General features: G+C 50.4%; 6 protein-coding genes across 6 annotated transcripts; 3 read left to right on the plus strand and 3 right to left on the minus strand.

Annotated features, from left to right (window-relative positions):
• Nucleotides 1-471: 471 nt before the first annotated feature.
• On the plus strand, nucleotides 472-1,636 carry stk-41 (serine/threonine protein kinase-41; the record flags this gene model as incomplete). The annotated part of the gene is made up of 3 exons (XM_952219.2): nucleotides 472-891; nucleotides 1,058-1,180; nucleotides 1,259-1,636. 3 exons carry the CDS (start codon nucleotides 472-474, stop codon nucleotides 1,634-1,636), a joined length of 921 nt encoding a protein of 306 aa, XP_957312.2.
• A 723-nt stretch (nucleotides 1,637-2,359) lies between these two features.
• On the plus strand, nucleotides 2,360-4,416 carry stk-42 (serine/threonine protein kinase-42; the record flags this gene model as incomplete). Its single annotated transcript, XM_952220.2, has 4 exons — nucleotides 2,360-2,725; nucleotides 2,816-3,071; nucleotides 3,230-3,527; nucleotides 3,603-4,416. Exons 1-4 carry the CDS (start codon nucleotides 2,405-2,407, stop codon nucleotides 4,414-4,416), a joined length of 1,689 nt encoding a protein of 562 aa, XP_957313.1. The 5' UTR covers nucleotides 2,360-2,404.
• Nucleotides 4,417-5,607: 1,191 nt separating this feature from the next.
• On the minus strand, nucleotides 5,608-6,208 carry NCU16631 (hypothetical protein; the record flags this gene model as incomplete). Its single annotated transcript, XM_011395722.1, has 2 exons — nucleotides 5,608-6,002; nucleotides 6,106-6,208. 2 exons carry the CDS (start codon nucleotides 6,206-6,208, stop codon nucleotides 5,608-5,610), a joined length of 498 nt encoding a protein of 165 aa, XP_011394024.1.
• Nucleotides 6,209-7,234: 1,026 nt separating this feature from the next.
• NCU06423 (hypothetical protein) lies at nucleotides 7,235-8,976 on the plus strand (the record flags this gene model as incomplete). The annotated part of the gene is made up of 2 exons (XM_952221.2): nucleotides 7,235-7,278; nucleotides 7,341-8,976. 2 exons carry the CDS (start codon nucleotides 7,235-7,237, stop codon nucleotides 8,974-8,976), a joined length of 1,680 nt encoding a protein of 559 aa, XP_957314.2.
• Nucleotides 8,977-9,172: 196 nt separating this feature from the next.
• Nucleotides 9,173-10,940, minus strand: NCU06424 (aminomethyl transferase). Its single transcript, XM_952222.3, has one exon. The coding sequence runs from the start codon at nucleotides 10,771-10,773 to the stop codon at nucleotides 9,454-9,456; it is 1,320 nt and encodes a 439-aa protein (XP_957315.1). The 5' UTR covers nucleotides 10,774-10,940; the 3' UTR covers nucleotides 9,173-9,453.
• A 9,783-nt stretch (nucleotides 10,941-20,723) lies between these two features.
• On the minus strand, nucleotides 20,724-22,298 carry NCU06425 (hypothetical protein; the record flags this gene model as incomplete). Its single annotated transcript, XM_952223.2, has 2 exons — nucleotides 20,724-22,160; nucleotides 22,239-22,298. 2 exons carry the CDS (start codon nucleotides 22,296-22,298, stop codon nucleotides 21,366-21,368), a joined length of 855 nt encoding a protein of 284 aa, XP_957316.2. The 3' UTR covers nucleotides 20,724-21,365.
• Nucleotides 22,299-25,342: the final 3,044 nt, after the last annotated feature.

Consider the following 25,342-nt stretch of genomic DNA (forward strand, 5'->3'; position numbering starts at 1 on the left):
GGTAGGCCAAAACACCGGAGTCATCCATCTGTACATGTATAGAAGTACCCAACTCACTAAGCGGGTGTTCGATTTGGTGGACAGGCCCCTTGTTGCGACATACCATGTCAAGAATTGAAGATCTGTAATTGATACAGGTAATCAATTTGCAAGTCAAGTTTTTCATCTTGACGGCTGTACTCACAATTTGCAAGAACAAGCTATAACGAGCAGTGGTCGGCCAGGATGGGGCCCGGAGTTCTTGCCAACGATTTACACTTTCCTCGTGCCACTATCCGCAATGAACAACTTTCTCAGTCAAACTTCGTCATGTAAGTAAGCATTGCGGCAATGACGAGCTAACGTGAAAGGGAAGCGGCCCATATGAGGGTAGCTGTTCTTTCCATTCCTGAAGGACAGCTAGGATAGAGTCATCCCACTACGATAACTCTTTCCTCCGCTTCGCGTGAAAGCTTCGAGGATATCTTCCCCATGTCTTCGGCCATTCTCATTCCCTCTACCCAATTTTTCTCCTCCGCTCAACAACTTCCAGTCTCGAACTCAGCACGACAATATCTGACTCGAATTACACACGCCCTCTCTACGCCTACCACGAACGGCTTCCTGCGTACCTGTCTGGGTGAATGGAAGCTGGAAGTCATAGACACCACACAAGATGCCATTCACTACCATTGCAATAGTCACGGAGGTGTCACTGATGGTTGGCGTCCGGAAGAGCGGTTGTGGATTGGTGACCACGGAGACGTCTGGAAGGAAAAGGCTGTGTATCCTCCCTCTCTATCCAAGGTGCGCGCAGTCAGAAAGATCAAGAAGGAACAGACGAACATCAGTCAGTCATCACAGCATGAGCTCTATGCCCTCACTACGTTTTCTGGGGGTACAGTGGCGGAAGTAAGTAGAAGCCAAATGCCTACAACATTCCCGCCTTCATTGTGGCACATTTAATTGACCATGTCTGATTTAGTACCGAAACCGCTTCGTCCAGTTCCTTGGCTAGTTTCAGGATGCGTACTACCTGTACATCGCTATGGAATTCATGCCGAACGGTGATCTTTAGCGCTACATTGATGAGGAAACATTCCTTACTGAGCCCGAGGCAGCCATAGTTACCCGACAGGTTGCCACAGCTTTGCGGTATATGCACATCCTTGCCTTCGTCCATAGAGATCTTAAGCCCTCAGTATGTTCTTATTGGCACTGCCATGGTTCATAATGTATGGTTCGTTTGGAATATAAACTAATGTATACAAACTCAAAGAACATCCTCATCTCTTCAAAGGGACCCTCATGGCACGTCAAGCTAGCGGACTACGGAATATTCAGAAGGGCAACTGGCGCATTGGTGTCCACCGAGTACATCCGCACCAGCGGATACATCGCTCCTGAGTTAGTCGATACTTCAGAGAATTATACTGCTGCGGTGGACGTGTGGGCATTGGGAGCCATAGTCTTTTGTATGTTGACTGGCGCTCCGCCATTCCACAAGCTCGACGACATGCTTGAATACTGTGCAAAGATGAGACAGTTTCCCACTCGCTCATTGCGTACATCGACGGGAGTAACATGTATCGACCTAATCCTGGGAGCTATGGAGCGGGTGCCGGCAGAGAGGCTGTCTATCTCAGAGGTCTTGTAACATGACTGGCTTGCTGTCAAGACTCCGATTGCTAGCGAAACCCATTAGTAAGCTCTCGACTCTTCTCAACCATCACGCATCAAGGCTAATTTGTGTTAACTCCCTAAGAGTCTCGAATCCAAATCCACTTCCTAGGCTGTGTTCCCCTACAATCCGCCATCCGTCTTTCAGGATGCTGCCGGAATCACCCCAGTTATTCATTTTCGATGATGAAGATGCATCGCAACAGCAAAATCCAGGAATGCCCGGCATTGTCTGCATTTTTTTTTGTCGCCAGACGTGCCCTGAACGTGTGGATGGTCTTCAACATTTGCAGCTTAAACATGGCTCGAAGATTCCCACTTCTGTTCTGCTAACAGTATTGGCAATTCAGAGCCACGTTCGAAGGTCTGCGCAACGTTAAACAAGGTTGTGTTGGAAGACCACCCAGCATAATATTTACCTAACACTCATTTACACTTGCGGTGTTTCCTGCAGCTAGCCTTATGTAGTCTGTTGTTTTCTTTCCTGCTTGAGCCTTTTTAATCATGGAAATTCAAGATTGAAAAAGAACCCGTTGACTTTTTTCGTGAAATCAGGCCAGGCTTGATCCTTGCTGAATGAAACCCTTCAGGCGCCGACTGTGGGTCCGCCGGTACTGTTTGGCGTTGATCGGAATCAAGTGTCGCGTCAGTTGAGACGCGGCTTCATCTTGAACACCACGTATTCTACCCTTCCAACAAGTGCAGCTCGGCACCATAAACAACAAAAGAATATATCCGGACAACCATGGAGAACATTTTAGACGGCTTCTTGCGGGACTGGAAGTTGGATCTTCTGCAAGGAGAGTTCCGCCACAACCCAGAGAACGGGGACGACGTCCACATTCATCTGAAGACGAATGAGATATGGCGCCCCGTTAAACGATTGGGAAGCGGTACTTTTGGAGAGGTCTGGCAGCAACAGTGTATACGGGAAGAATCTGTTACCGAGCTTCGTGCCGTTAAAAGAATCAACAAGACGCAGACAGGCCTTCTCGAGTCGTCGCAGCGAGAGGTTCAAGCACTCGCCACATTTTCCAGCCAGAAGAAGCAACAAAATCGGTCCACGGTGGGTTTAGTATCTACCTGTGCATGGCATTTGGAGTTCTTTCGTTCCTCTAATAGAAAGAAAACGTGAGTGGCTAAGTACAAATTGCAGATTGATGACCAATATGAGCAATGGTTTGTTCAGTTTCTCGGTTGGTATGAGGATACCAAGTACCTATATCTCGCTATGGAGTTTTTAGAGTGTGGAAGTCTTCAGAGGTTTCTAGAAGTAAAGAAGACGCCTTTTGAAGAAGAAGAAGAAGCAGCTACGATCATTCAACAGGTTGCAGAAGCCTTGCAATTCATACACAGCAAGGATTTCATCCACAGAAATCTCAAGCCTTCGGTATTATTCCACCTGGCCAAGTGTGTGTACTGCTCAATGCTAACGCGCCTCAACCACAGAATATTCTCGTTGCTAAGGCGGGGCCCGCATGGCATGTGAAAGTTGCCGATTTTGGAATTGCAAAGGACATCGGGGTACCTTCGTTCTGTACGAACGACGTTGATGCGCCTGGATATATAGCCCCCGAGATGGTGGACTCGATAGACTACACGTCGGCGGTCGATGTGTGGGCGTTGGGTGCTGTGGCCTTCTATTTACGGACTGGTCATACTCCATTTGCCACCTGGGAGGCCTTAAGACAGTACCGTGCGGGTCAGAAGGACTTTCCAAGCCGCGTGTTGGGCGCATCAACTGGCTTCTGCATTGATTTCGTCCTGGGGCTTATGCGCCCGCTCCCGGAAACGAGGTTGAGTATTCGGCAGGTTTTGAGCCATGAGTGGCTTCATATGGGTGAAACGTGCAGAAATTTGACGGCTCCGTAAGATACAAGTTCCCTATGCTCTCCATAGAAACCGAACTTGAAAGATGAATTTAGTCTGACTCATTATCACAGGTCGCTTATCAACAAATCGCTCCCTACGCTGAGCATGGTAAACAGGTCAACAGCCACCAGCAGTGCGCCCACACCCAGTACGCAAACCAACTCTACGCGAACCAGTATAACTCGCACCCAGTCAAATCTCGCGAATAACTTGGAAGTTAAGACAAGGAACGAGAGGGTGACAGGGCATAATGCTGAAGTGGTGAATCAGGAGCAGCCAATAATAAAAAGGGAGGCAGAAGAGAGAGAGCAGCAGCGACTGGCTGCTGAGTCAACAAACAGGAAAGCACCAGAGGGGCAAAACAAACGACAAAGAGAGTTGTCGTTTTTCTGGAAGACAAAGGAAGAAGAGGAGTTGAAGAGACAGGAAGAGCTGAGACGAAGGCAGGAGATAGTCAAGAGGGAGGAGGAAGAGGCGGAAGAGTTGCAGCGGCAAGCAGAGCTCGAGCGGGAACGAAAGGAAAAAGAAGAGCTCGAGCAAGCGCGAGTAAAGCAAGCGCTTTTGCAGCAACAACAAGAACAACAACAGCAGCAGCAGCAGCAGCAACAACAACAAGAAAGGGAAAAACGGGCAAGAGAAGAGTCTTCAGACGCGACAGAACCAGAACTGGTAAAACCCGACGCAGAGAGGATCAAGCGGGTTAAGAAGGAGCTTAAAACTATCTGTATGGTATGCGGCGAGAAATTCCAGCATTTTGGCCAGCTGTTTAGGCATCTAAATACTGAAAGGCATAGGATGCCCAAGGAGTACTGGGGAGCAGGGATAGGACACATGGAGTTCTCGGATATAGATGCTCTTGAAGCGCTTAGAGGACCGTTGGAGTAGCCTAAGAAATTCAAGAAACAAGATTAGATAGACGCTACACACTACGACTATCAATAAGACGAACAAGATACGGCGGCATCGATATATACGTCAACTGCAGGTAGAATTACCTAGGATACGCGCTTCACATTCTGGGCTCGGGGTTGGATTTATAGCATTAACGACGAGAGTTGTGTGCATTTAAAAAAAAAAAAAATAATTAAAAAAGAATTTACCAGTCGGCCTTTACCACTTCTTGATTACAGGAAATCAACAATGAAAAAATCGCCTATCAACAATGAAGTAGAATATTCCGATTGCAAAGTATTCCTATGAAAGTGGATTTATCTTTACCACCTCGAACATCAAAATACCCCTATGTGATCCTTACCTATTGACAATGACTAGATTTGTTCGAGGCAAAGGACAAGACAAAATACAGGACAAAAGATAGGGTACCGATGGGAGGATATTCAAAATCAACCGGATTACGTACAGTTTTGGGTAGGCGTAAGTATTGTGGCATATTGATATGTAAATACTCATTTCTGATAACAACTAATCCAGGCGAGTCACCGGAGACGAGCGCCTCTTGTTGTTCTAGTTGTTTTCTGTCTGGCCTGGGTCCTCTATAAACTTGTATCGTCCGGGGTATTCCAGAATTATTTTCTTTCTCTTCTGGTTGAGATTGTAAAGGCGGCGGCCGTGCGAAACGCTTTTCCTCATCCGTTAAGGGGGGTAGAGAATCCACAAAATGGAAGACATGGAGTCGCCGCTTGGTTTCTTCACGACGTTTAGGTCGCGGCGGCGGTGAAAGTCGTCCAGTTGGGCTGAAAAATTCACCAGAAATGAGGAATGAAACTCGTTTAGCTGTGCTGTGCGAATCAACAGAAGTGGGGGATTGAACTTTTTGGGGAGAATTGAGGCTGTCCATATCCTCTTTGGCCTTTCTTGTGTGATTTGGCTCTGGCTTCCTCCTAGGAATAAAAGCAGGAGGAGATGGAGGAGCAACAGTGGGAGGTTGGGAGCGTTCGGTGAAGCTAACGTCACTATCACTGTCTTCGCTTGTCCAGCTATCCAGACACAGTGGTCCCAGTGATGAGGTCGATGATGCAACGGAAGCCGGCGAGGGAGCATTCTGGTGGCTTCACAACTTTAGTTGAGCAAGCGTGATCTCGGATTCGAAGGGGAGAAAGAAACGGGGGCCGTCACTTACCTCTTTGAAACATTCATATCTCTGGACAGCCAATAATGCCCCACAGCTTCGATGATTGTTAATCGTTCTTGGGGGATGGCCGCCATGGCGCCTGTGATGAACCCCCTGCAAGGCTGGGTAGAGGAGCGTAGCTTAAGGGTGGGAAATACGGTAGGGTCTTCCGGGTAGTTGGCCAGTGTTAAGGGATTGGGAAAAGGGGGCGATCCTGTTCGCATGCAGAAGGCGATGGCTCCGAGGGCCCATACATCAACCGCGGATGTATAACGTTCAGACGTGTGCCACAGTTCAGGAGCCATGTAGCCGAAAGTCCCAATCTGATGTGTCCCGGCCACTGTGTTACTCAGGTCCCTTGTGATTCCAAAATCGGCGACCTTTACATGCCATGTTGGACCTGGTTGGGAGACTAGTATGTTCTTGGAAACCACCTATGTTAGCTTTGGGGTACAGGAGATGAGATTGATAGTCTCGGTATTATATCCTCCGCCAGAACGTACCAGCGGTTTGAGATCCCTGTGAACCAGGCTTCTGGTATGCATATGAAGCAAAGCCCGAGCGATTTGAGCCGTTATTGAAGCTGCTTCTGGTTCCGGAATGCATCCTTGATCTATGTGCTGTTGTAAATTTCCGTGCTCGACAAGTTCCATGGCAATATACCAGTGGCTTTCATCCTCAAACCAGCCACGGATTTGGACAAAATGTTGTTGATACTAATAACGATCTTCGTTAGACTTGACAATCACTTGGACGCTTAGTTGTTGACTACTCACCTCGACGACACGGTTGTCAGAGAACGTAGTGAGTGCCTTGATTTCCCGTCTTGAAGATTTAGCAAAGCTCCCTTTCCGCTTTGGAAGGTACTTGACAGCACGGAAGATGCTCGATGAAGAAGAGGTGCCAGATAGGCACTGTTCCTTCCAAACCTCTCCACATGTGCCTTCACCTAACTTCTCAACTGGCTTCCAACACTGAGTGCCCCTTGGCAAGTCGTGATATCGCATTCCATGTTCAAATCTTGTCGCAATTTTCCAATCATGCAAGTCGTCGCTGAAAGTGATGTCCATGACGGCTGGCTGTTGAGCGATTATTGTTTTGTTTCGGTGAATTGTCCATGAAAATGACGCCTGCCCAATTGTATAAATGGTCGAAATGCTAGAGACGGGAGGGATGTCAGAGGTAAATGCCCCCGTGTTCACCCCTCTCTATTCAAGACACTAGACCTTTTCAGCTTTCCTGAGGAGGCCACCTCTGACCACCCATTTGGGGTATGCTTTCCGGCTTCCGTCGAGTTCCGGCAAAGGGGCTACATCGAATCAGAGCCTTCTATCGTGTACAGAGGTTTGAAGCACTGGAGGCGCATCGTTGTCACGATTTGATTGGAGTTTGGGTAATGGCAGATTTGTGATTGCAGGTTCAGCTCCGATACTTCCACCCGTGTCAAGTGGCAAACAGACGTGAACATTAATCCCATTCAGAATACTCCCTTATATACCAAGCGCAGTGTGAGAGTCGACCCTGATCACAACTCCGCATTGACTGTACAGGATCATCTTTAGAGTTGTCAAAGACACTAGTCCTCTCGACGCGCCGGTAGACAACTCCTTTGAGTTCACAGATTGTTACGCAATGGACCCAGTTTCAATAATCGGGCTTATCTTAACCTGTTGTCAGTAAGTAGGCAATGGAAAATAGCATATTCTCCCTCCTTGATGGCTGATACAAGGTCTGACAGAGTTGGAGAGAAAGTCGTACAACTATGCAGGAATTTAGCCAATGTCAACAGCCAGATTCAGGAGCGCTCTCTCACGATCGAGAGTTACTGGCATACGAGCAAGCTCCAACTAGATCTCTTGAGACGCATCGAATCTGTACTTGACGATGATCTATGCGGGCTCTTAGACGGCCTTCTGCTCCAGCTATCGCAGAAGCTATCAAAAGCTGACACTGCCGTGGACAAAGTTACCAACAGACATTCTCGTGGACGCACTGGGTTGTGGGGATTTGGATCCAAAGCCCAGAAGATGACTTGTGCCTGGAAGATGGGTGCATTGGATCAAATCATCAGCGACCTTGACACATGGCATCGCCGCTTCGATCCTTTGTGGTTCATGGTCATGAAGACAGCCAACCCGCTCGTTGATGCTGCCCTCGCCAGATCACAGTCTGCAAATGATGATAGAAGTAATGGCCGTGCCATATCAGTGGCCAAAAATCCATTGACCGTCGCTGCAGGCATGCGTCACGTGTTGTACCCAAGTGCCAACCGACTTAAGCCCAGGTTCCTGGCAGGAGTGCGGATGGAAATGTCCGAGATCCCGTTGTCTGAAGCGAAGAAAGGCTTCATGGAGTCGGAGAGGAAATGGTATATCATTGACACCGTCCAGGTTGGATCGTTTGCTCGAGCACGCAATGTGCTGGACGACGTGAGCATGCTCGCGGTGAAGCTCGCACAGGCAGATCCTTTCGCTTTCGGGTTGCTCAACTGTAAAGGGGTTATACCCGTTCAGAGCCAGCTTATCGGATCTTCTGCTTCGTCTCCGAGTTCTTCCCCCGCAAGAAGCAGGCTCAACTATTCCTCCTTCCAACTGGTATTTCGTCTGCCAGAAAACCTTTCAGTACTTCAATCCTTGCGCCAGCTTCTTCTGAACTCGGATGAGCATGTCTCTCTCTCCCGAAAAATGCGCATCGCACGCGAGCTTGCCAAGGCCATCCATTACGTCCACACCTTCGCCTTCGTACACAAGAATGTGCGGCCTGAATCAATCCTGTGCTTTGAGAATAATGAAGGAGCTTCGCGTAGCAACGCATTTCTTGTTGGCTTTGATGCCTTTCGGGCCGCTGGCGGTGGCACAATGATGTCGGGGGACATAAGCTGGGAACGTAATGTGTATCGGCATCCGTCTCGACAGGGTTTCGACCCGGCTGAGAAGTACCGTATGCAACACGACATATACAGCCTCGGTGTCTGTCTCCTGGAAATTGGGTTCTGGGAATCTTTTGTTGAGTACAGCACAGAAGAGGAGAATTCCGGAAGGCCACGCACTAATTTTGGAAGGACTTACTATCATTTTGAGAAATGGCTTGACGAGAGAAAAATCGGGGCGGGCGAAGATTCCATTGCCATCACCTTCAATGCGCTGGCATTGAGTCTCAAGGGCTATCTTGTTGAGCAGGCAAGCACCAGGCTTGCGCCCCGGATGGGTGATAGGTATGCGCAAGTCGTCCTCTCGTGCCTAACATGCCTGGATGAAGAGAACGAGGAGTTTGGCGGATCGGGCTCGGAGACAGAGGACGTGGGCGAAGACACGGTTGCCCTTTGCTTTGCCGAGAAGATCTTGAGTGATTTGGACCAACTTTCCATGGTCTGATGCGGTATTTTGGAGAGGAGTAGGCACCAGGAGAGGAACGAGTATGTGAGATCGGGTTAGTCTTTTCGTCCGGGAAATGGCCAGTAGCAACATACGAAGTGTGTCTTGTTTCTGTTCATCCTTTAGCCTTCCACAATATGTAAATAGATATGTAAGCGAGCGAAAGATCGTAAGCATAAACCGAACATGACAGTGTGCGTTAATACCCCTCGCTTTGGCCAGAAATAACGTCAAGAAGAGTAGTGACATGCATTTATTTTTGAGGTACGTCGGTTAGAGTCCATGAAGGATTTGCAACCCAAGAAAGTGCTAAATTCGCTCAAGTGGTATACGAAAGATGCATGGATCCAGGAAAGAGCGTGACCAAGGTGTATTATGTCGACGGTGAGGTGTTTGGTTTATTCTTATGACCTTGAAGCTGGGTAAACATTCGGTGATGTTCACAGGTACTGTGCGAGTCGGTTGACTGTTCGACCCTTATTCAACATCCAATCCCCGATCCCTCAACAGCTCCTCCCTCATCCTTCTCTCCTCTTCCGCCTTCTCCGCTTCGATTCTCCACACATCCTTCAGCCAAAACGGCACAAAGGCCTTGACTTTGACCTTCTTTGCCTCGACTTCACTCCCCTCCTCTCCCCCTAAACTGACGACGAAGTCCTGCTCAGGGCTATACGTGCCCGGTGTCTCACCTGGCAAGACGGTATCCGTCATCACCTCCAACCTGCACAGCGCCAGTCCGACGTTGCCAATACCCCTCAGCCACTTGCCGGGGGCACTCCTAGACTTCTTGTCCACCTTGTCGATGCTCGCACCTTGGGGAATCATCTCTGCCTTGACTCCCTGCTCGACTTCAGGCTTCAAGAGCTTCTCCAGCGCTTCCAGTTGCCCAGGTCCGTCAGCCGGGATCTCCGGGGCGGCACCCTCGTAATAGAGGATGCAAGGAAGGATGCGCTTGCGGACAACACCACGATGCTTGGTGCGGATGGTAAGCTCTTGGCCGACGTAGCAGCCCTTGCGGAAGTCAATACCGTTCATCACGTCCATGTTGGACTCGAGAGGGAGAGCGGTGCCGGAGATGATCTCGGACTGGCCTTCGGGGATGCCGAGGAGGAAACGGCGGAGGTGGTAAGACGATTCGGGTGTCAGGTCGCCGTCTGTTAGTGGCGAGGAAGAGGAGGTCTGGTTGACGACCACACGGGAGCCGAAGGCCGGAACACGCGGGTCCGGGACAGCCCTTGCGTTGCCAGCGTTTTGCACTTCGTCGATCAGCTTAGTCCATGGTCCGGCCTGGTCTACATCGTTCCATGAGTGATATAGAGCACGCTCCTCCGGGTCTAGCAACTTCAAGTTGAACTTGGAGCGCAGCTTGTAACGCTTGATGTGCTTGTGAAGTGTCGCGGCCTCGTCGGCGTCAACCTCGATCAGGAAGCTCTGCTTGCCTGGCTCTGGACCCAGGTCATCCGGGTAGATGATGACATCGTGGACCACCCGGCCCTGGGCTGTCAGGAAGCCGGTATAAAAGCCGTTGGCATTGTGTGGAGCGTTGATGTTGTTGGTGATGACACCCTGAAGGAATTTGGAAGCATCCGGACCGGAGACGGAGATCAAGCGCCGCGATGTGAGTTTTGTGAGGCCGGCGCGAAGATCCGTTTGGGTAGAGACGGTGCTCGAGAATAGTCGCCGTTGTTGCTTCCGTTGCACGGACCGGCAGCCAAGGCAGATGAATGGAGTGGTAGCTGTGCGCAAGGCCGCAGAGGCCGGGCCGGCGACGGCTATCGATCTGGTAGCCGGCTGCATGGTTGGTTGGTGTAGTGGTGCCCTTCCTCACTCAGCCTTGTGGGAAATCGATGGTCAAGCAATGCAATCGGTCGGGACCGGGGGTGGGACGAGGAGACGGAATGATGGGAGTCAAGGTCAAGGTTTGTTTCCGGAACGACCCGGTCGCAATCTCCCTTTAATCCCGACACGGCCTACGGGTGGGGTGGTGGGTAGTGCGGGCGGACGGGTCACGGGTGGTCATAGCTCCACAGCTTCCACGCCCGAATTAGAACTCGGCATGTTCGGAGCTCCGCCGGCCCCGCCTCTCCGAAATTTTCTGCCCAGCCCCGCCCGTCCACTCCCGGACTCCACGCAGTGTGGCAGCCCGGCCTTAGATATTCAACGGGCGCGTGGCCGATCACTTAGAATTCCGCAGAGAGTGGAGAGAGAGGTACAAGCTAGATGTACCGCCATCCATCTCGGGTTTCTGTCGCTTTCCCAATGTCATCATCAACATCCACCACCGCGACGACATCCACGAGAATCCACTCCCTCCCGATGCGGATCCCGTCTGTTGGATGTGGATCACGGGTTGCCATACATATTCAGCCCCTTAGACCTTATTTTATCCGACGACATCAACAAGATCATATCGACGGATTCCCTTTGACCGTGTAAAGTCGGAACATCAGCAGAAAAAAACTCAAGCACATACATGGCACGGCATTTGCGGCGACACCCCTCAGGGACAAAGGTCATTTGACAGCTTTCGCCCAGCACAAAAGCCGGTTTTCACGATATCGGATTTCGACTTCTCGGTCACCCAGCACAAAAATATGAAGGCTGTCAGCCCCAACGCGAAAAACTCCCGTGTGACCCGGGTCACAGTCCCGACTATTTCCTTGGGTCTTCGTCTCCCACACCCTCATAGCTGCGCGGGGTAAAACCAGGCCGAATATCGGAGCAGTATCAACTACAAGACAAATCTTTTTGGATCACGATGCAGTCAAGGGAAACACTGCATAAAGGCGGGCATACAAGGTGGGAGTGAGCGGTAATGGTTCACACCCCTCCACGTCGTCAATATGCAAGGACGCACACATCGTCAAGCCCGTACGACTCATCAACACCTCTGTCACCTTGACTTCGAGCAGGCAAGGGATTGAGATGATGGGCGCCAAAGACACTTCGCTTGGACGGGTAGGTGAGGTGCCGGCCATTCAACCAAGCATACCGAGCGATGCTCAGATAATCTCCCTGCAGCTCCGTCATGTCCAACTTGACTACTTCCTTCCTCGCCTAAGCAACGTCGATAACATCCTGTGACTGGTATCACCATCATCGGGTATTTGAAATCAGGAAACTCATCAAATGTTGGTCGATCAACTCTCGACCAATACCACCTAACGAAGCCAGTTTTCATTTTGTTCTCACATTGGTAGGTGAGGGGTAAGGGCCATTGCTTACATACTCGTCCTAAGCTACCGATACTAGCAGAATAAGCAATGCCGCCAAATTCAAACACAGTTATCTCGAAGTCTCCATTCACGTAGGACCAGCAGGGCTAGCGCTACACCAGAGCGAGCAAGATATTATCTCCAACCATACCCCTCTCGAATTAGTGTCGTGTGGGAAATTATCCGAAACCGTCGTTCACCCAGGAAAGTTAGTCGCCGGCTTGCCGGTGTATGGAAGACTTGGCGGTTTGCGGGTGCGCTATCCGTGAGGTGTTGGCATTTGCATGTGATCGTGACCACACATATCATCTCCCATCGAGACATCCCAAAACAAAAACCGGGAACTTGGGACGGAGGCGTTCTCATCACGCTCGCGGGTGCCGAGCTCGGGCGCGCATGATTGGGGCACGCAATACTTTCAGATATCGACTCTTGCAAAAAGTTTGACGGGTTGCGGAGGCAGCATGACAAGCACATTGGAATACAACATCAATATATCTTGGCAAAAAGAAAGGCAGCAGCTATCACATGCTCGCAAAATCAGGCTCTCTAAGAGATGGAATGATTGTGAACAAGGTGACACTCCAAGCCACATCATGACCGTAAATCCAGCTCCATATTTCAACCCCGGATATTCAACCTCACTCACGACATCAGCTACCTCTACCTCTGACGCCAAATCAAATCACATGTCTCGAGCTTTGGCAGCCCCGTCAAGCCAACTTAAAAGCCACAAAGCCTCACGGCTCAAAGCCACAACCTCCATTTCGAGTCTATCACATGGAGCAAGAGTCTGAAGACAGGATACGTACCTTGCCGAATACCGGAATTAAGACCGTATTCCTCGCCTCCCGGCACCTTGAACCCCCGGATCCTCGAAGCATGGCAAGCGGATATAGTTTAGATTGCAACCGGCTCACCGGTTCTTAGATCTCAAAAGAGTTCATCTTAACAAGTATCCACAGTTACCGCTACAGTTACCGCTTACCGCACACACCATCGCACGCCATCTCAGGAACCATCACGAGCCTCCCCTGGCTGGCCTCATTCATGGGGTGCACTACAGGCGCACGCCCGACAGTTCGGAGCATGGCGGTAAGGTTGGTACGGCAGGGTAAACACTAGATCAAGTAGGCGAGTAGGCGCGTGTTACCCCCGCCCTTGACATAGCTAGGTAGCTACCTACACACCCTCCCATGCCTCCTCCATCCGGAGCCTGGCCGGAGTGGACAAGGAGAACGTTGATGATCTCCCAATAGCTCACTTACACCCGGAGCGCCGGCGTGTTGTAATCCTTGAGGATCTCCCACTCCGATATAGGGGGTGGGAGATTCGATAGCTTAGCGCAATGCTAAGTAAGCGGTAAAGGGAACGGTATGTATGTATGTATGTATGGTATATAACTTGACCGTGCCCGGCGGGCGGTCGGAGAACGTTAATACACCGACACCGACCGCTGCCGACTTGTCCCGGTGAGTCGGGACAAGTGCAGTGCCCTGGCTAGCACCCAAATAAAAGTCAGGGTTAGTTGGACTCCCGGTCAGGTGACGATTTGGGCGGGAATTTGATTTCTGGGGTTCAGTTTGTTAAAAGGGAGGGTATTGGTTCTGGCTTCGAGTTTTGATGAAATGAGGGTTTTGCATTCCTTATTCGGAGAAATAGAGTTTAAGGTTTGTAACCGCTTCTCCGAAGAAAGGTATGTAAACCAATCAAAACCCCTTTTTGGGGAAACAAAGGTAAACCAAAAAAAAAAAAAAAGGGGGTCCTCTCGTCTGCATACATAAACTCCGAACAGATACGAAAAAAAAAAAAGCGGAGCGAAGGAGGCTCAATTCAGAGCGAGCGTATACGAGGATCAGTTTAGTGCAAAGAAGTGGGTTTTTGCACAGCATCGCCATCTCCATTGTGGAGGAGGAAGAGGAGGAAAATGGAGAATTGTCAAGCGTCAACATATGGTCTGTTGTATCCACAACCCATTCATCCACCGTCAGGGCCATCAACAGAGGCAAAGGCGATCATCAAATCCACAAAGTGGACTTTTCTGGATCAATGTCAACATCTACAATACCCCGTCTCCCCGGCAACAATTCCGACAGTGGTGGACTTTTGACCGCTGATGTTCTCTCACGACATTGGTCACGCGCCCCCCCTATCTTGGCTTGCTGTTGCGCATCCTTTCTTCTGCACCCCGTATTGTCTGCCCCGTAGTGTAGTGTACCATAGTCCAGTCGGTCCCTTATTAACTCCCGCCCCCCGGACTAGTAGTGTAGTCCCTAGTTCCCGCGGACGGGGACCCTTAAAAGTGTAATCTCGACGCCTTGCCTTGCCTGATACGATTGTGTCTCTGATTTGGAGCATCTCTCTTCTACACTACATACACTAATAGACCTACACCGCACCCACCAGAGGAGTGCAGTGTCTCTAACAACGGGATCTTCTTTGCATGGCAACGTTGATAGATTGACACCTCTCTTTTCCATGTTAGGGTTTAGAAGGGGGATCATCGTCGCTTTGTTTCTTTTTTTTTCTCCGGGCAGTTACGTAGTGAAGGGCTTTGAAGGGATCACGGTTTGGCAGGTTTGTTGGCTGGCAGTGAGATTTGCGGAGTTTCGCAAGTATGCCGTTGTCTGTCTGTGTCGTCGTGGAGCAGATATGGAGCACCGATTGAAACCCGCACAGCCTCTCTTTCCTCCTGAAAATAGGAACCCAAAAGATCCACGCTGGGTCTGGATCTTCTGGATCTCTTCAGTTGAATCTGCTATCTTTGGTAGCTTTCGACATCATGCACCGAGGCTGTGATTTCAAGATCTGACTTGGGAATGTGTACATACACCATGGTACCAGGTACGGGGGAGGCAAGAAATGTGAGGCGGTCGTAAGAGGTACTCGAGTTGAGATCTGAGAGATCTGATTCAATGAATGTTTCGAAACCCAAAGCTGTCGCCCGTTCCTGACTGACTGAGGAAGGGGCTCGAATTGGACGACTGTCCGCACTGACGGGATCATTAACTGATTCGTTCCATTCCCGTGCTCTTGCCTCTTGAACTGTGCACCGTCTTTCTGTCTTTGCAGTGCTTCCTCGCTTGTTACAGTAACAATGGGCAAAAAGCTGGGGAATCCCAGCCTCTGTTTTACCATGACACTTCGCTACAGCACAGCACAGCACAGCACTGCCAACCCCACGATTTACAGCGCCTATCAGTTGGTTTCCCTTGCTCCCGCATGGATCTGCTCACCTAGAGGTATCTTTTGGTTGTTTTCATAACCAAAGAGAATCCACCAACCTCAAACTCACGTACACACGGTTTATTATGCGTGTCTCTATTGTATGAGCTGGCTCAACTTTATTGGTGGCTTACCGACTACCTCTGTACCTTGCCAAAATGGTGTGATTCGACCGGTTGTTGACACGACGGGAAGCCGAAAAGTCGGTATGGGGGGTGTGAATCGTCGCGTCTAGAGGTGACGGGAGATGCATTATCTCAGTCCGCTAATCTGTAAAACTCTAGAGGGATCGGGATACGGACGTCGGACATCGATGTGTGCCTGGTGTACCTACATTGCCAAAGCGGAGTGCAGTGGATGACACATATCAGACTGAAGGCGTGGCTATCAACAACTGAGACGCTACGACAAGCAGCTTGTTGACCTGGCCCGGGCCTTGGATACAGACTTGCCAGACTGCGCCCTGATGTTGTCATAGAGGGTCATATATAATCTCATCACGATGATCTATGTCCAATTAGAGGCACGCTTTGTGTCTCAGTTAAGAGCCCTGAATTCAGTCCTTCAAGATCAGATCACACACATCAGGTCGCTTCAGGGGTGCCAGCGAAGCCACAAAACAGAGTGGTGGTCGTCGCCAAGGTTCTTGATTTGCGCTGAAGCCTCACCACAATCAGACCTGCAGACTATGATACCAGCACAGTGGTTTGACAGATCGCTTGTGAGCCCGGGCATTGTTTGTTTCGGCGTGGCCTTTGACGCCGGCAGTGGTTCTTTGTGTTCACCAATGCTATTGTTATTCGTCTTTATTTTCCTTTTGTTTTCTTTTGATACGATGGCTGGCTCCTATATCGGCGTTTGCATTATCCTTGTCTTGGTGGTCTTAATTTCTTTGTGACGTTTGGGTGATATGCTCGCTCATTTTTTTTTTCTTTTTGTCCCAATTGGGTTGTGGTTGTACTTCAGCTCAGGTCACCTCGCTTTCGCATTCCAAGTTGGGAGAACACCAACCACACTGCCGAACGGTCGGGATACGGTAACCAGCTTGACCGGGTGCTGCACCGCACAACTTCCACTGCAGTCTCCGCTGTTTGTTGATTGTTCAATATCTCCCAGCTGCTGCCGCAATCTCCGAACGTACGGCGGCCAACCGAACCGTAGCTGGCAGCCACGCCAGCCACCATCTTTGTTGTCAAGAGGCTGGGCCTAATATAGTATTTGGCTAAACACACTCCTCTCAAGCTTCGTTCCGAGGTAGGTGTAGCTCACTCACCTCACGATAGTTTCCGCGTCGCTTGGCTCGGTCAAGTTGTTACGCGTACCGGTAGAGGTCGCACGCATCCCCAGCGAATCGGGTGCCATAAGTCGTTGCTTGGCAGGAAATCGCATTGACGGAGGAAGAGGGGCTGCGAGAGGAGGGGCCGTTCGGAAAGTGGCAGGCGATGCGCTATCCAGTAATCCGCGCGGCCGGAGGAGGCGCGGCCGCCGCAAGAGCCGGCTTGGCTGCCGATAATTGACAGGCACCGCTTCTTCACCGTGTTTCGATAACTGCGTTTCATCATGGGGATCGGTCGGCCTTTTTCTCCGTGAGACACACCGCGCCGGAACGCGCTTACGGCTTCCGCTACTGCGACCTACCCCGCGCTTGTGGGTGCGGGACTGAAGATCGCGCAATCAGGTCTTTGGGAAAAGCTTGGAATTGCAAGAGTCTGGAACATCCGGTAGCGCCCGCGGATGAAAGAACCACTCTGTGATCAGACAGCATCAAAGAAACGGATTGTTTACCTTGAACGGCTTAGAACCGCGGTACGGGTTATTAGCGGGTTCCGCGATGCGATGAGTCTTTCCCCCCCGTGACCTTACCATTGCAAGCTCATGCACTGGGCTTGAACTCTATGTTGATGGCTCTTCATCTTGTCTCGAGATTCGAATTGAGGAATGACCTTGAAAATCCCAACAAAGTTGTAGCGGTTTGCAACTGCGGGGAAGAGAAAAAACTTCAACGCTCACATGCACATCGCATTGGCTGTACATGTGTACACTAACCGTGTAGGCAACGCTCTCCGGATCAAAACGTTTATGCGTCGGGCCTGGCCTTGCCTTGCTCCTCACCACCCTTGCTTGGTCCTGACGCTTTGGTGCGATCCTGCTTCTCCAAGCTCTTGTCTTGTACCTAGATCTCTGTGACTGGCTATCACGCAAGATATTTCCCGGCTTGGTATGACTCTCAAAGCTTTTGTTTCGGATGCAGGAAATCGTTGACATCAACAGCCTAAACCGGCATCAAGCTGTTTCTGCTCAGCTGAGCTTTGGCCTGTGTCTTCCTGTTTGCTGTGCCTGAATCGCGACACCTCAAGCCATACAGGGCAAAAGTTCTCCCAAGATCTGATGAACGATTTGAGAGTCGAATCTACGCCATCTCAAAGAAGCTCGTTGCAAGAAAACAAAGGCCGGGAAAAATTCCCAGCACTTTCACGTGTAGTGGAATCGCCTGCCTTGTTGCTTACCGCAAATCAAGCGAGCATTGCGCCAAGATCCGCGGCGTATGTTGTACAACCTCTTCTCCCCTTGTCTCCCCGGATTTCCCATCTCTTCACTTTCCACATTCGCTCTAGCTTTCAGCCCGGCATTATCTTATCAACCTTCACACCCCCTCTCTTTCTCCGCTTATACACTGTTGTCACGCCCCGTAACCCGCTATGAATCATACCGACTCTTACCGGCTCTCGCGAACCGAGAAACTCGCGATAGTTACCTACTTGTGGTTACCGTCCTTTCTTCGGTGCCTCGGAACCGACACCGACCTATCAACCGGCCGAAGTTGGGAATGTGAATCATCTTGATTTCAGAAAAGAAGCGAAGTACAACTGGGGGAGGTGTGTACACGTGTAAGTCACACACGCTGCACTCGCTTCTCATCCATCACTTTTACCAGTCGCTTCGCTGCCTGGAGGCCAACAAGGTCTTAATGCTGCCGCGATTACAAAGACCTTTTAGGCATCCTTCTTATCGTAATCGCTACATTTGCTTACTCCAACTTCAAGCTCGAATTTTGTGTGGTTGACAAAAAAAAAAAAAAAAAGAGATCGCTTTTCGGACCTGTTACATGTTCGTTAATTGGGTACCCAGGCTCCAGGTTCTCGCTCTTAGTACACTAGATCAGATGTCTTCCGAATTTCCCGCAACCTGTTAGGGACTGAATGAATAGCTAGGCCTTGAGAAGATTCAATAAGGTGTAATTCCATCTGGAAGAGGCATATTTACAGCTTGAAAACACCTTGGGGAAGTTGGCCCAGAGGTCCCGAGCTAACAATCAAGCTGTACCTATCAGACTGTACCAATGCTAAGGTGTGTACCACATAACCCGTCACACAGCACAGCGGCTTTCTGCACATGACAAACCTAACTTGACAGCTTCCGTACAATGCACAACCAACTTTACATACATGTTATATCTCCGTCGCAGTCGGGCATCGGTGCTTCAGCATATTTTTTTGTTTTTGTTTTGTCTTGACGAACCGCCAACAACAGAAAAAACAAAACAAGAGGACAACAACGAACACTGCACACAAGCCAACTGAAGTGCAACACTGCAGTGCCAGCCAGCCACTAAACTTGGTTACATACGCAATTGATCTTCGGCTTTCTTGTTTGTTTACACTTGCTAGATGAGGCTGACACGCAACGACTGGTACAAAAGGGCACCGGTTACTTTCTCCGCCTATTTTTTTTAAGAAGTATACAACTATGTACTACTGTACCCTTACAATCTGAGTTTCGTTATTGCCGGTAGATTATGTATGTAGGATGATGCATCGTGAAGCTCCGGGTCGCGGTCGCGGAGCAGCAGCAGCAGCAGCAGCAGCAGCGGCGGCGGCGGAGCCTAACGGACTGGGACGGGAGTGTCACAGGAACACATCTCCGCGACCTTGGTGTAGACCCTTACTTGATAAGGCCTGCCTGCACCCACCCTCTCGCTCGCTCCATGCCATCCCGAACCGAAGCAGCGGCGGCAAGCTGAATGGTTGTGGGGACTTTTTAGGGACTGAAAAGAAAAAGAGGCGAAGCCCCCCAGGCGGGCGCGTCAAGCGGATACTACCTCTACATAGTGTACCGACACTTACCAAAGTGGATGGAAAAGGAGGAGAATATGACAACAGCCCAGAGCTGCCCAGAGCTGCCCAGCAGTCCCAAGTATGGAGACCAAGCAAAACGGCCAAGAGAGTCTATAGTAGTGTACGACAACTGAATGAATGACAAATGTCAGAAGAAGTCGGAAAATCAAATTCAGAAACTGTCGCCGATTGGGGGGACGTCTCGATCTACCCGCCACGGCACCGTTCCCCCATCGCGTTTATCGGCAAAAAGGTTTCGCAAGGTTTCGCTATCGCGTACTGTGTGTAGAGGCAGTGTAAGCATATCCCGATACAGGAACCGAAACCCCTCCAAAAAAAAAGTGGTGATGTCAATTGAGGTCATCGTCATCCATCCATCCATCCGTTCGTTCTAGGGGTCCTCCTCCTCCGCTTCCTTCTTTCTTCCCCCCCCCTCCCCATATTTTGGGTAGGTATGTTTCTTTCCATTACCTGTTGAATAACCGTTCGGTCAGGTAGGTTGCTTGGTTGCCCACCCAATAGCAAGCACACTTCAGTTACACTCTTCCGTCGCTTGTCATCGATAAGCAGGAACCAACTGGACCCCTACCAAGACTACACTACCTCGAATGAAGATGAAATTTCCAGACACATGACGGGGACCCGACTTTTTGGGGATATAAGACGAACGGGAAGAATCGGAAACTAAAAAAAGTCAACGGTTGGTAGGGACTGAAGGGTTCATTCACACTACAAACAAGTTGACATTGATACATAGGTACGTAAGGTAAGACTTTGTTTGGCGATTTACTGCGTACACTACACGGACGCACACCCCTGAAACAAAGATAATTGTCGTCGCTAGAATTAGAAGTAAATGTTTTTTTGTTCCTTGTGTAGTTAAAGTTGGATAATGATTGAATTCTGACGAGAATGATCAAAGATGATTTATTTCGGCGATTGCAAGCCACCTACCTTAGCGTACCGACCGCTACAAACTCCGATGTCCTAAACCGTTACACCGATTGGGATTGGCTTGTAACTTGAGTGACTCTTTGTCCCCATCGGATCTCCCGAAAATCAATCATCTTGCCCCGTTTTGCAATTATCGCAAATAGTAACATGTGAATCATTTCCTGGTCCTATTGATCATTGAATCACTGATCATCACCATGACATAGATTTGGCACGATTGGAATGAATGCACACTTGGTTTTCCGAAGAAGAACGGTTCGCTGTTATTTGCTCCGAGACAAGTCGGAATTGAGCTGCGAAGTGCCGGTAGCTATGAGATCATGGCTCCCCCATCCGACCCAAGAAGACCCTGAATTCCCCACTCAACCAAAAACACCATCCATACTGCCGTGGTGATGGGAGCGGGTACAGTCCAATACAGCAATTGTGCGATAGCGATACAAGTTCCAAAGTGTAGTGAAATGCCCAAAGCTTCAATTGCCATTTGCCCTACAAACTGTTTGTATGTTCTCGTTTGTGTGTCTCCCGATACTCCATTTCCAATTCCGCGACCATAGAAACACAGACCATTATGAGTAGTGATTTCGAGAGAGAGTAGAGAAAAAGAGCAAACATATAAGTCTGGTCCATGATGATATGTGGGAAAAAACGCTGTTCGCTTGATGATGGTAGAAACTCCCGTAGTCCCAATCCTATTCCAATCCGATTCAATCTTCCCAATTGCCCCGATGCATGCCAAGTGAAATGTGGTATCATCGTAAAAATACAAAATGCAAAAATGTAAAACGCCGTTGCCCAATGCAGAAGAGTGCTATGCAAGATAATGAGGAATCATTGTGGAACAAGGAAAAGTGTTTGTGTGTGTGTGATGGGGAAGCCTTTAGTACATCCCTATCGGCGACACAAGTGTCGGACCACGGCTTGGTAGGTAGTAGCCCTGGTTGTGGGTGTAAAAGGCATCCTTGTCTTGTTCTTGTTGATCTTCCTCGTCGTCTCCTTGTTGCTCTCCCGCTTGCTTTTCGGGCGACGTTGATGAGAATGTGGAGAGGATGGTAGTGGGCGGCGATGGTGGCATGTGCTCGTCTTCTGAAGAGTCCGAGTCGAGATCGAGTTCTGGTGGCGACGCAGAATGCGAAGGACTCCTCTGCAGGGCGAGGTGGGTGTAGTCCTCGTCATCGTCCTCCTCATCCTCCTCCATGTCTTGGTCGTAGTTGTAGAATTGGTGCAGTGGTGCTTGCATCGAGTACCGATGAAGGCTGCCGCTGCTGTGCGAGGGTATCCTCCTGAGGGGGACGGCATCGGCCATCTCGACATCCTCGTCCTCGTCACAGTCCTCCTCGTCGTCCTCGCTCAGATCGCTGTCCGAATCGGAATCCGAGTCGCTGTACTCGGCGTCCTCGGCTTGCCAGTCGTGCTCGGGCTCCCGGACCACCGTGTCGGCCCATTGGATGTGACGCTCTTCGCTGCGGCTGTTGGAGGCGCCGCGAACGGATTGGTTGAACCATGATTCTTGTTCCCTTTCGGCATCGGCGAGCTCGACCATCAATGAGTCGAGAAGGTTGGCGTGTCCGACCAGGAGGCGGAGGTTGTGATCGGGGCGGGCAGCTTCCGAAGAAAGCTTTGCCCTTGCCTTGTGGGCAAGATAGTATGTTTGTGTGATGGACATCTTCTTGGGCTTGATGAATGAAGTATGCAGAGTACTAATGGTGGACGTGGTAGGATATGTCGATGCACTGGTAGAGAGAGTGCCTACTGGTTGTGGCCTCGATGGTGGTGGTGTTGTGGTTGCGGTGTGTGTGGTGGTGGAAGACATGGTTCTTTTTTTTCTCTCCTCGGAGGGCAGGATCGGGGGCAGCTTTTCTCTAATACTAATATTTGGGCTGGGGCCTGGTGCGTTTTCGCGTCTCGGTTCTTGGTTTGAGTGACTCAAGACAGGGGTCAAGCCGATTGCGGGCCCGTCAGGTACTGAGGGCGTGTAAGTGTAAAGGGCGTGCGGGTGGGCGTGGGCGGCGTTCAGGCAGGCGGACCAGGACCAGGGGTGGGGGGTGTGTCTTGATACAGCAAGCCAAGTCCGTTGTTGTTCGCTGTCGCTGGCGTTGGTGCTGTTATCAGGTCTGCAAGAACCATGCACTCCAAAACAGACGGCAGCAGTCGCGACGAGTCTCGTTCAGCGTGTGAGTGGATAGTGAAAAGACGGGTACTGTGAGGATGGGGCCTGAGGGTGGAATCCGTGATTGCGAAAGTGGAATCGGGCGTGGCTTTGGACGGCTTTTGAAGGTCACTTGGTGCTCAAAACTTTCACACGATAATTTCAAGTTCAAAAGATCTTGATGATAGCAAAGCAGAAGAGCCAGCGCGAAGCCCTACGATAGATCCTGGGGATGTGCTTCCTTTTGTAAACCTCCAGTCTGACCCTTCGTTGGGGTGCTTTCTCCGGTCAGAGACACTCCAGGACACCGCAAGGTCATCAGCACAAGGGTGATGCGTCCATCCGCAGCAGCAGCTGACGAAAACCGAGAAGCCGTCAAGCCGACTTTTTGGAGATTGTGTACGTACCTGTGAAAGATACGTACCGCTGGTACTACCTTACGTACACCCCCCTTGTTGTGTTACCTGTGGAGGTGGTCGGCTTTTTGAACACGCCCTGGCGCCGCCCTTTCCAACAGCCAGCCCAGACACCTGAGACTTTTGTCCATCGGCGGCGGCGGTGAAGCGCACATTTCACGATCCGAGCTCTGGACTTTCTGCTTGGAGTCAGGACGGGGGCTCGGCCGCCTCGGTCTTTGGCCCGTCTCTCATCCCTGCCCGTCTTTTGTCTGGCCGCAACTTTTTCGTTGCAAACCTTAAACTCCACCGCTCGGGCACGCTGCCGGTCTGGCTCCTGTCAATCATGTGCGCCCCGACGTTGCAAGCTTCATCACGTACATTTGTTGAAACGAACTGGTATCATTTTTGTGGTTGGGCCTTGTTACCGTTTCAAGAATCAAATCTAAACCCCGCGTCTCTTTGTCGCAATAGTTGTGAATGGAACCGACGGAGTTAAGGTGGTTTGTAATCACCGTCCCGATCTGAGAGGTACATTTGCTTATGTAGTACACAGTACACCACCACTAGTGTATCGTGGATGCCTTCCAGGGATTTCTCAGCGACATCTGTCGGGTTCTTTTTTTCGCAGGCATCAGAGAAGCCGCTCTGCAATTTCACAATCTTTCAACCCGTTGACGCATTAATCTGATTTTTAAGCAACACATACAAAACCCAACGGCTTGGATATTCACGCGTGCTATATCCCGCTCAAGCTGGAAATTTCTTTTGACACCGACGGTTTGGAAACACCGAGATAATCCCATGACGCATTGTACTTTTTGCAAATCGGCTTCTTTCGCGACGCCGGCGTTCTCACTGCGTTATCTTATCTACCAGCACCAAGCTTTGCTTTCCGGTGTATTCCCTCGACTTCCCGAATTCAACACAATTATCGACAGGGTATCCCAACAGATCCATCCGCCTACGAAAAACCCATGGGAAAAAAATTTAAAAAAAATTTCTTGCAGGTACCCAATTCCCACTTTTGATTTCTTCTAGGCTGTGGGTTTTTCTTTACCTCCTCCACCCGTTCTTGCAGGAACCTGCGACACTAGTTTGTGCGGCTACCGAGCAAAAGAATGATGTTGTTCAGGGCGACTGACTACGGGCACACCTCATCATGTAACGGAGATGACGATGAGGTTGGACGGGCCCTGGGCGGAGCTCGAGGCGGGCCAGCGGCCAGGCAAGCGGCCAACAACACCAAGAACACCAACAAGCCAAGCCATAGTATCAAAGCTGTCGCAAGCACCGGACACTAACAGCTCCACGTCATGAAACAACATTGAGGGGTCTTTAAATCGTTGCGAATAGAGACAATGCAACAGCCTCGTTCATACTCCCGCGGGGTAGACAAGGACATACACATCGATCGGCCAGCAAAGAAAACAAAATGCGTTGTTGGTCTGCTGACCGAAGCCCCGGTTAACACCATTCGGCCAAGTTCAACTTGGCGCCTTGGACGTTGTATAGTCTCCAGCAATCATCTCTGTGCACGCACGAAGGAATATGTTGGTTTTAACTTTCGTACACGCTTCCCATTTCCTTTCTTGAACCAACCATCCATTGGCTCCGTATTCCAGACACTGCCACCAGCAAATATTTGGCAGCTATCAGCACAGTTTTATGATTTGTTGTTGCTGAGGTGTAGCCAGGACAAGCCTGGGTTGTCATGTCAGTTGCCGTTGTGCCTATCCGCAGGCGGTGAAGGAAGTCCATCTCGAAGCAAGCAGCTTGAATCCTTCGTTCCATGAGGCGCCCTGCCACAGAGACAAGAGGATGCCATCATGCGCAACACACACAATATATCGATCACAGGCTAGTACACATTTGTATCGCCGGTTCCGTTGTGTGGGCGACGAGCATCGGCGGCGGGGGAGGAAGAGCAGCCTGGAAATTAGAGTTCGGGGCCGCGATCGTAACGCCGAAACCCATGCTGACTGCCAGTGAGTCGCAGTGTGTGTAAACTACATTGGCACCTCTGCTGGTGTCCACGGGGGGTGAGGGGAGTGTTGAGTCGTGACCGGGACTCGTGAGTGAGTGGACACCGCGGAAGGAATGGATGCTGCCGTGATCAACAACGGGGCGCCGATGAGTCGCACGAAAAGAAACCGCCGTTCATCTGGCTTATTTTTTTTTCTTCTCTTCTTTCCCTCGAAACCGAATTGTGTGGGGAGCGAAAGGATCGCCTCGGCTTTCAACCCGTGACAAGTGTGGAAGCGACGGGAGTGGGCGGGTACAGGCCTGGCGCGAAACCTTGCGTAACTCCCC

The sequence above is a fragment of the Neurospora crassa genome, linkage group III, assembly GCF_000182925.2.
Source record: "Neurospora crassa OR74A linkage group III, whole genome shotgun sequence".
Classification (NCBI taxonomy): domain Eukaryota; kingdom Fungi; phylum Ascomycota; class Sordariomycetes; order Sordariales; family Sordariaceae; genus Neurospora; species Neurospora crassa.

Coding starts and splice junctions, on each gene's coding strand:
- NCU06424 (XM_952222.3), bottom strand. CDS start 10,773: ATGCAGCCGGCTACCAGATCGATAGCCGTCGCCGGCCCGGCCTCTGCG.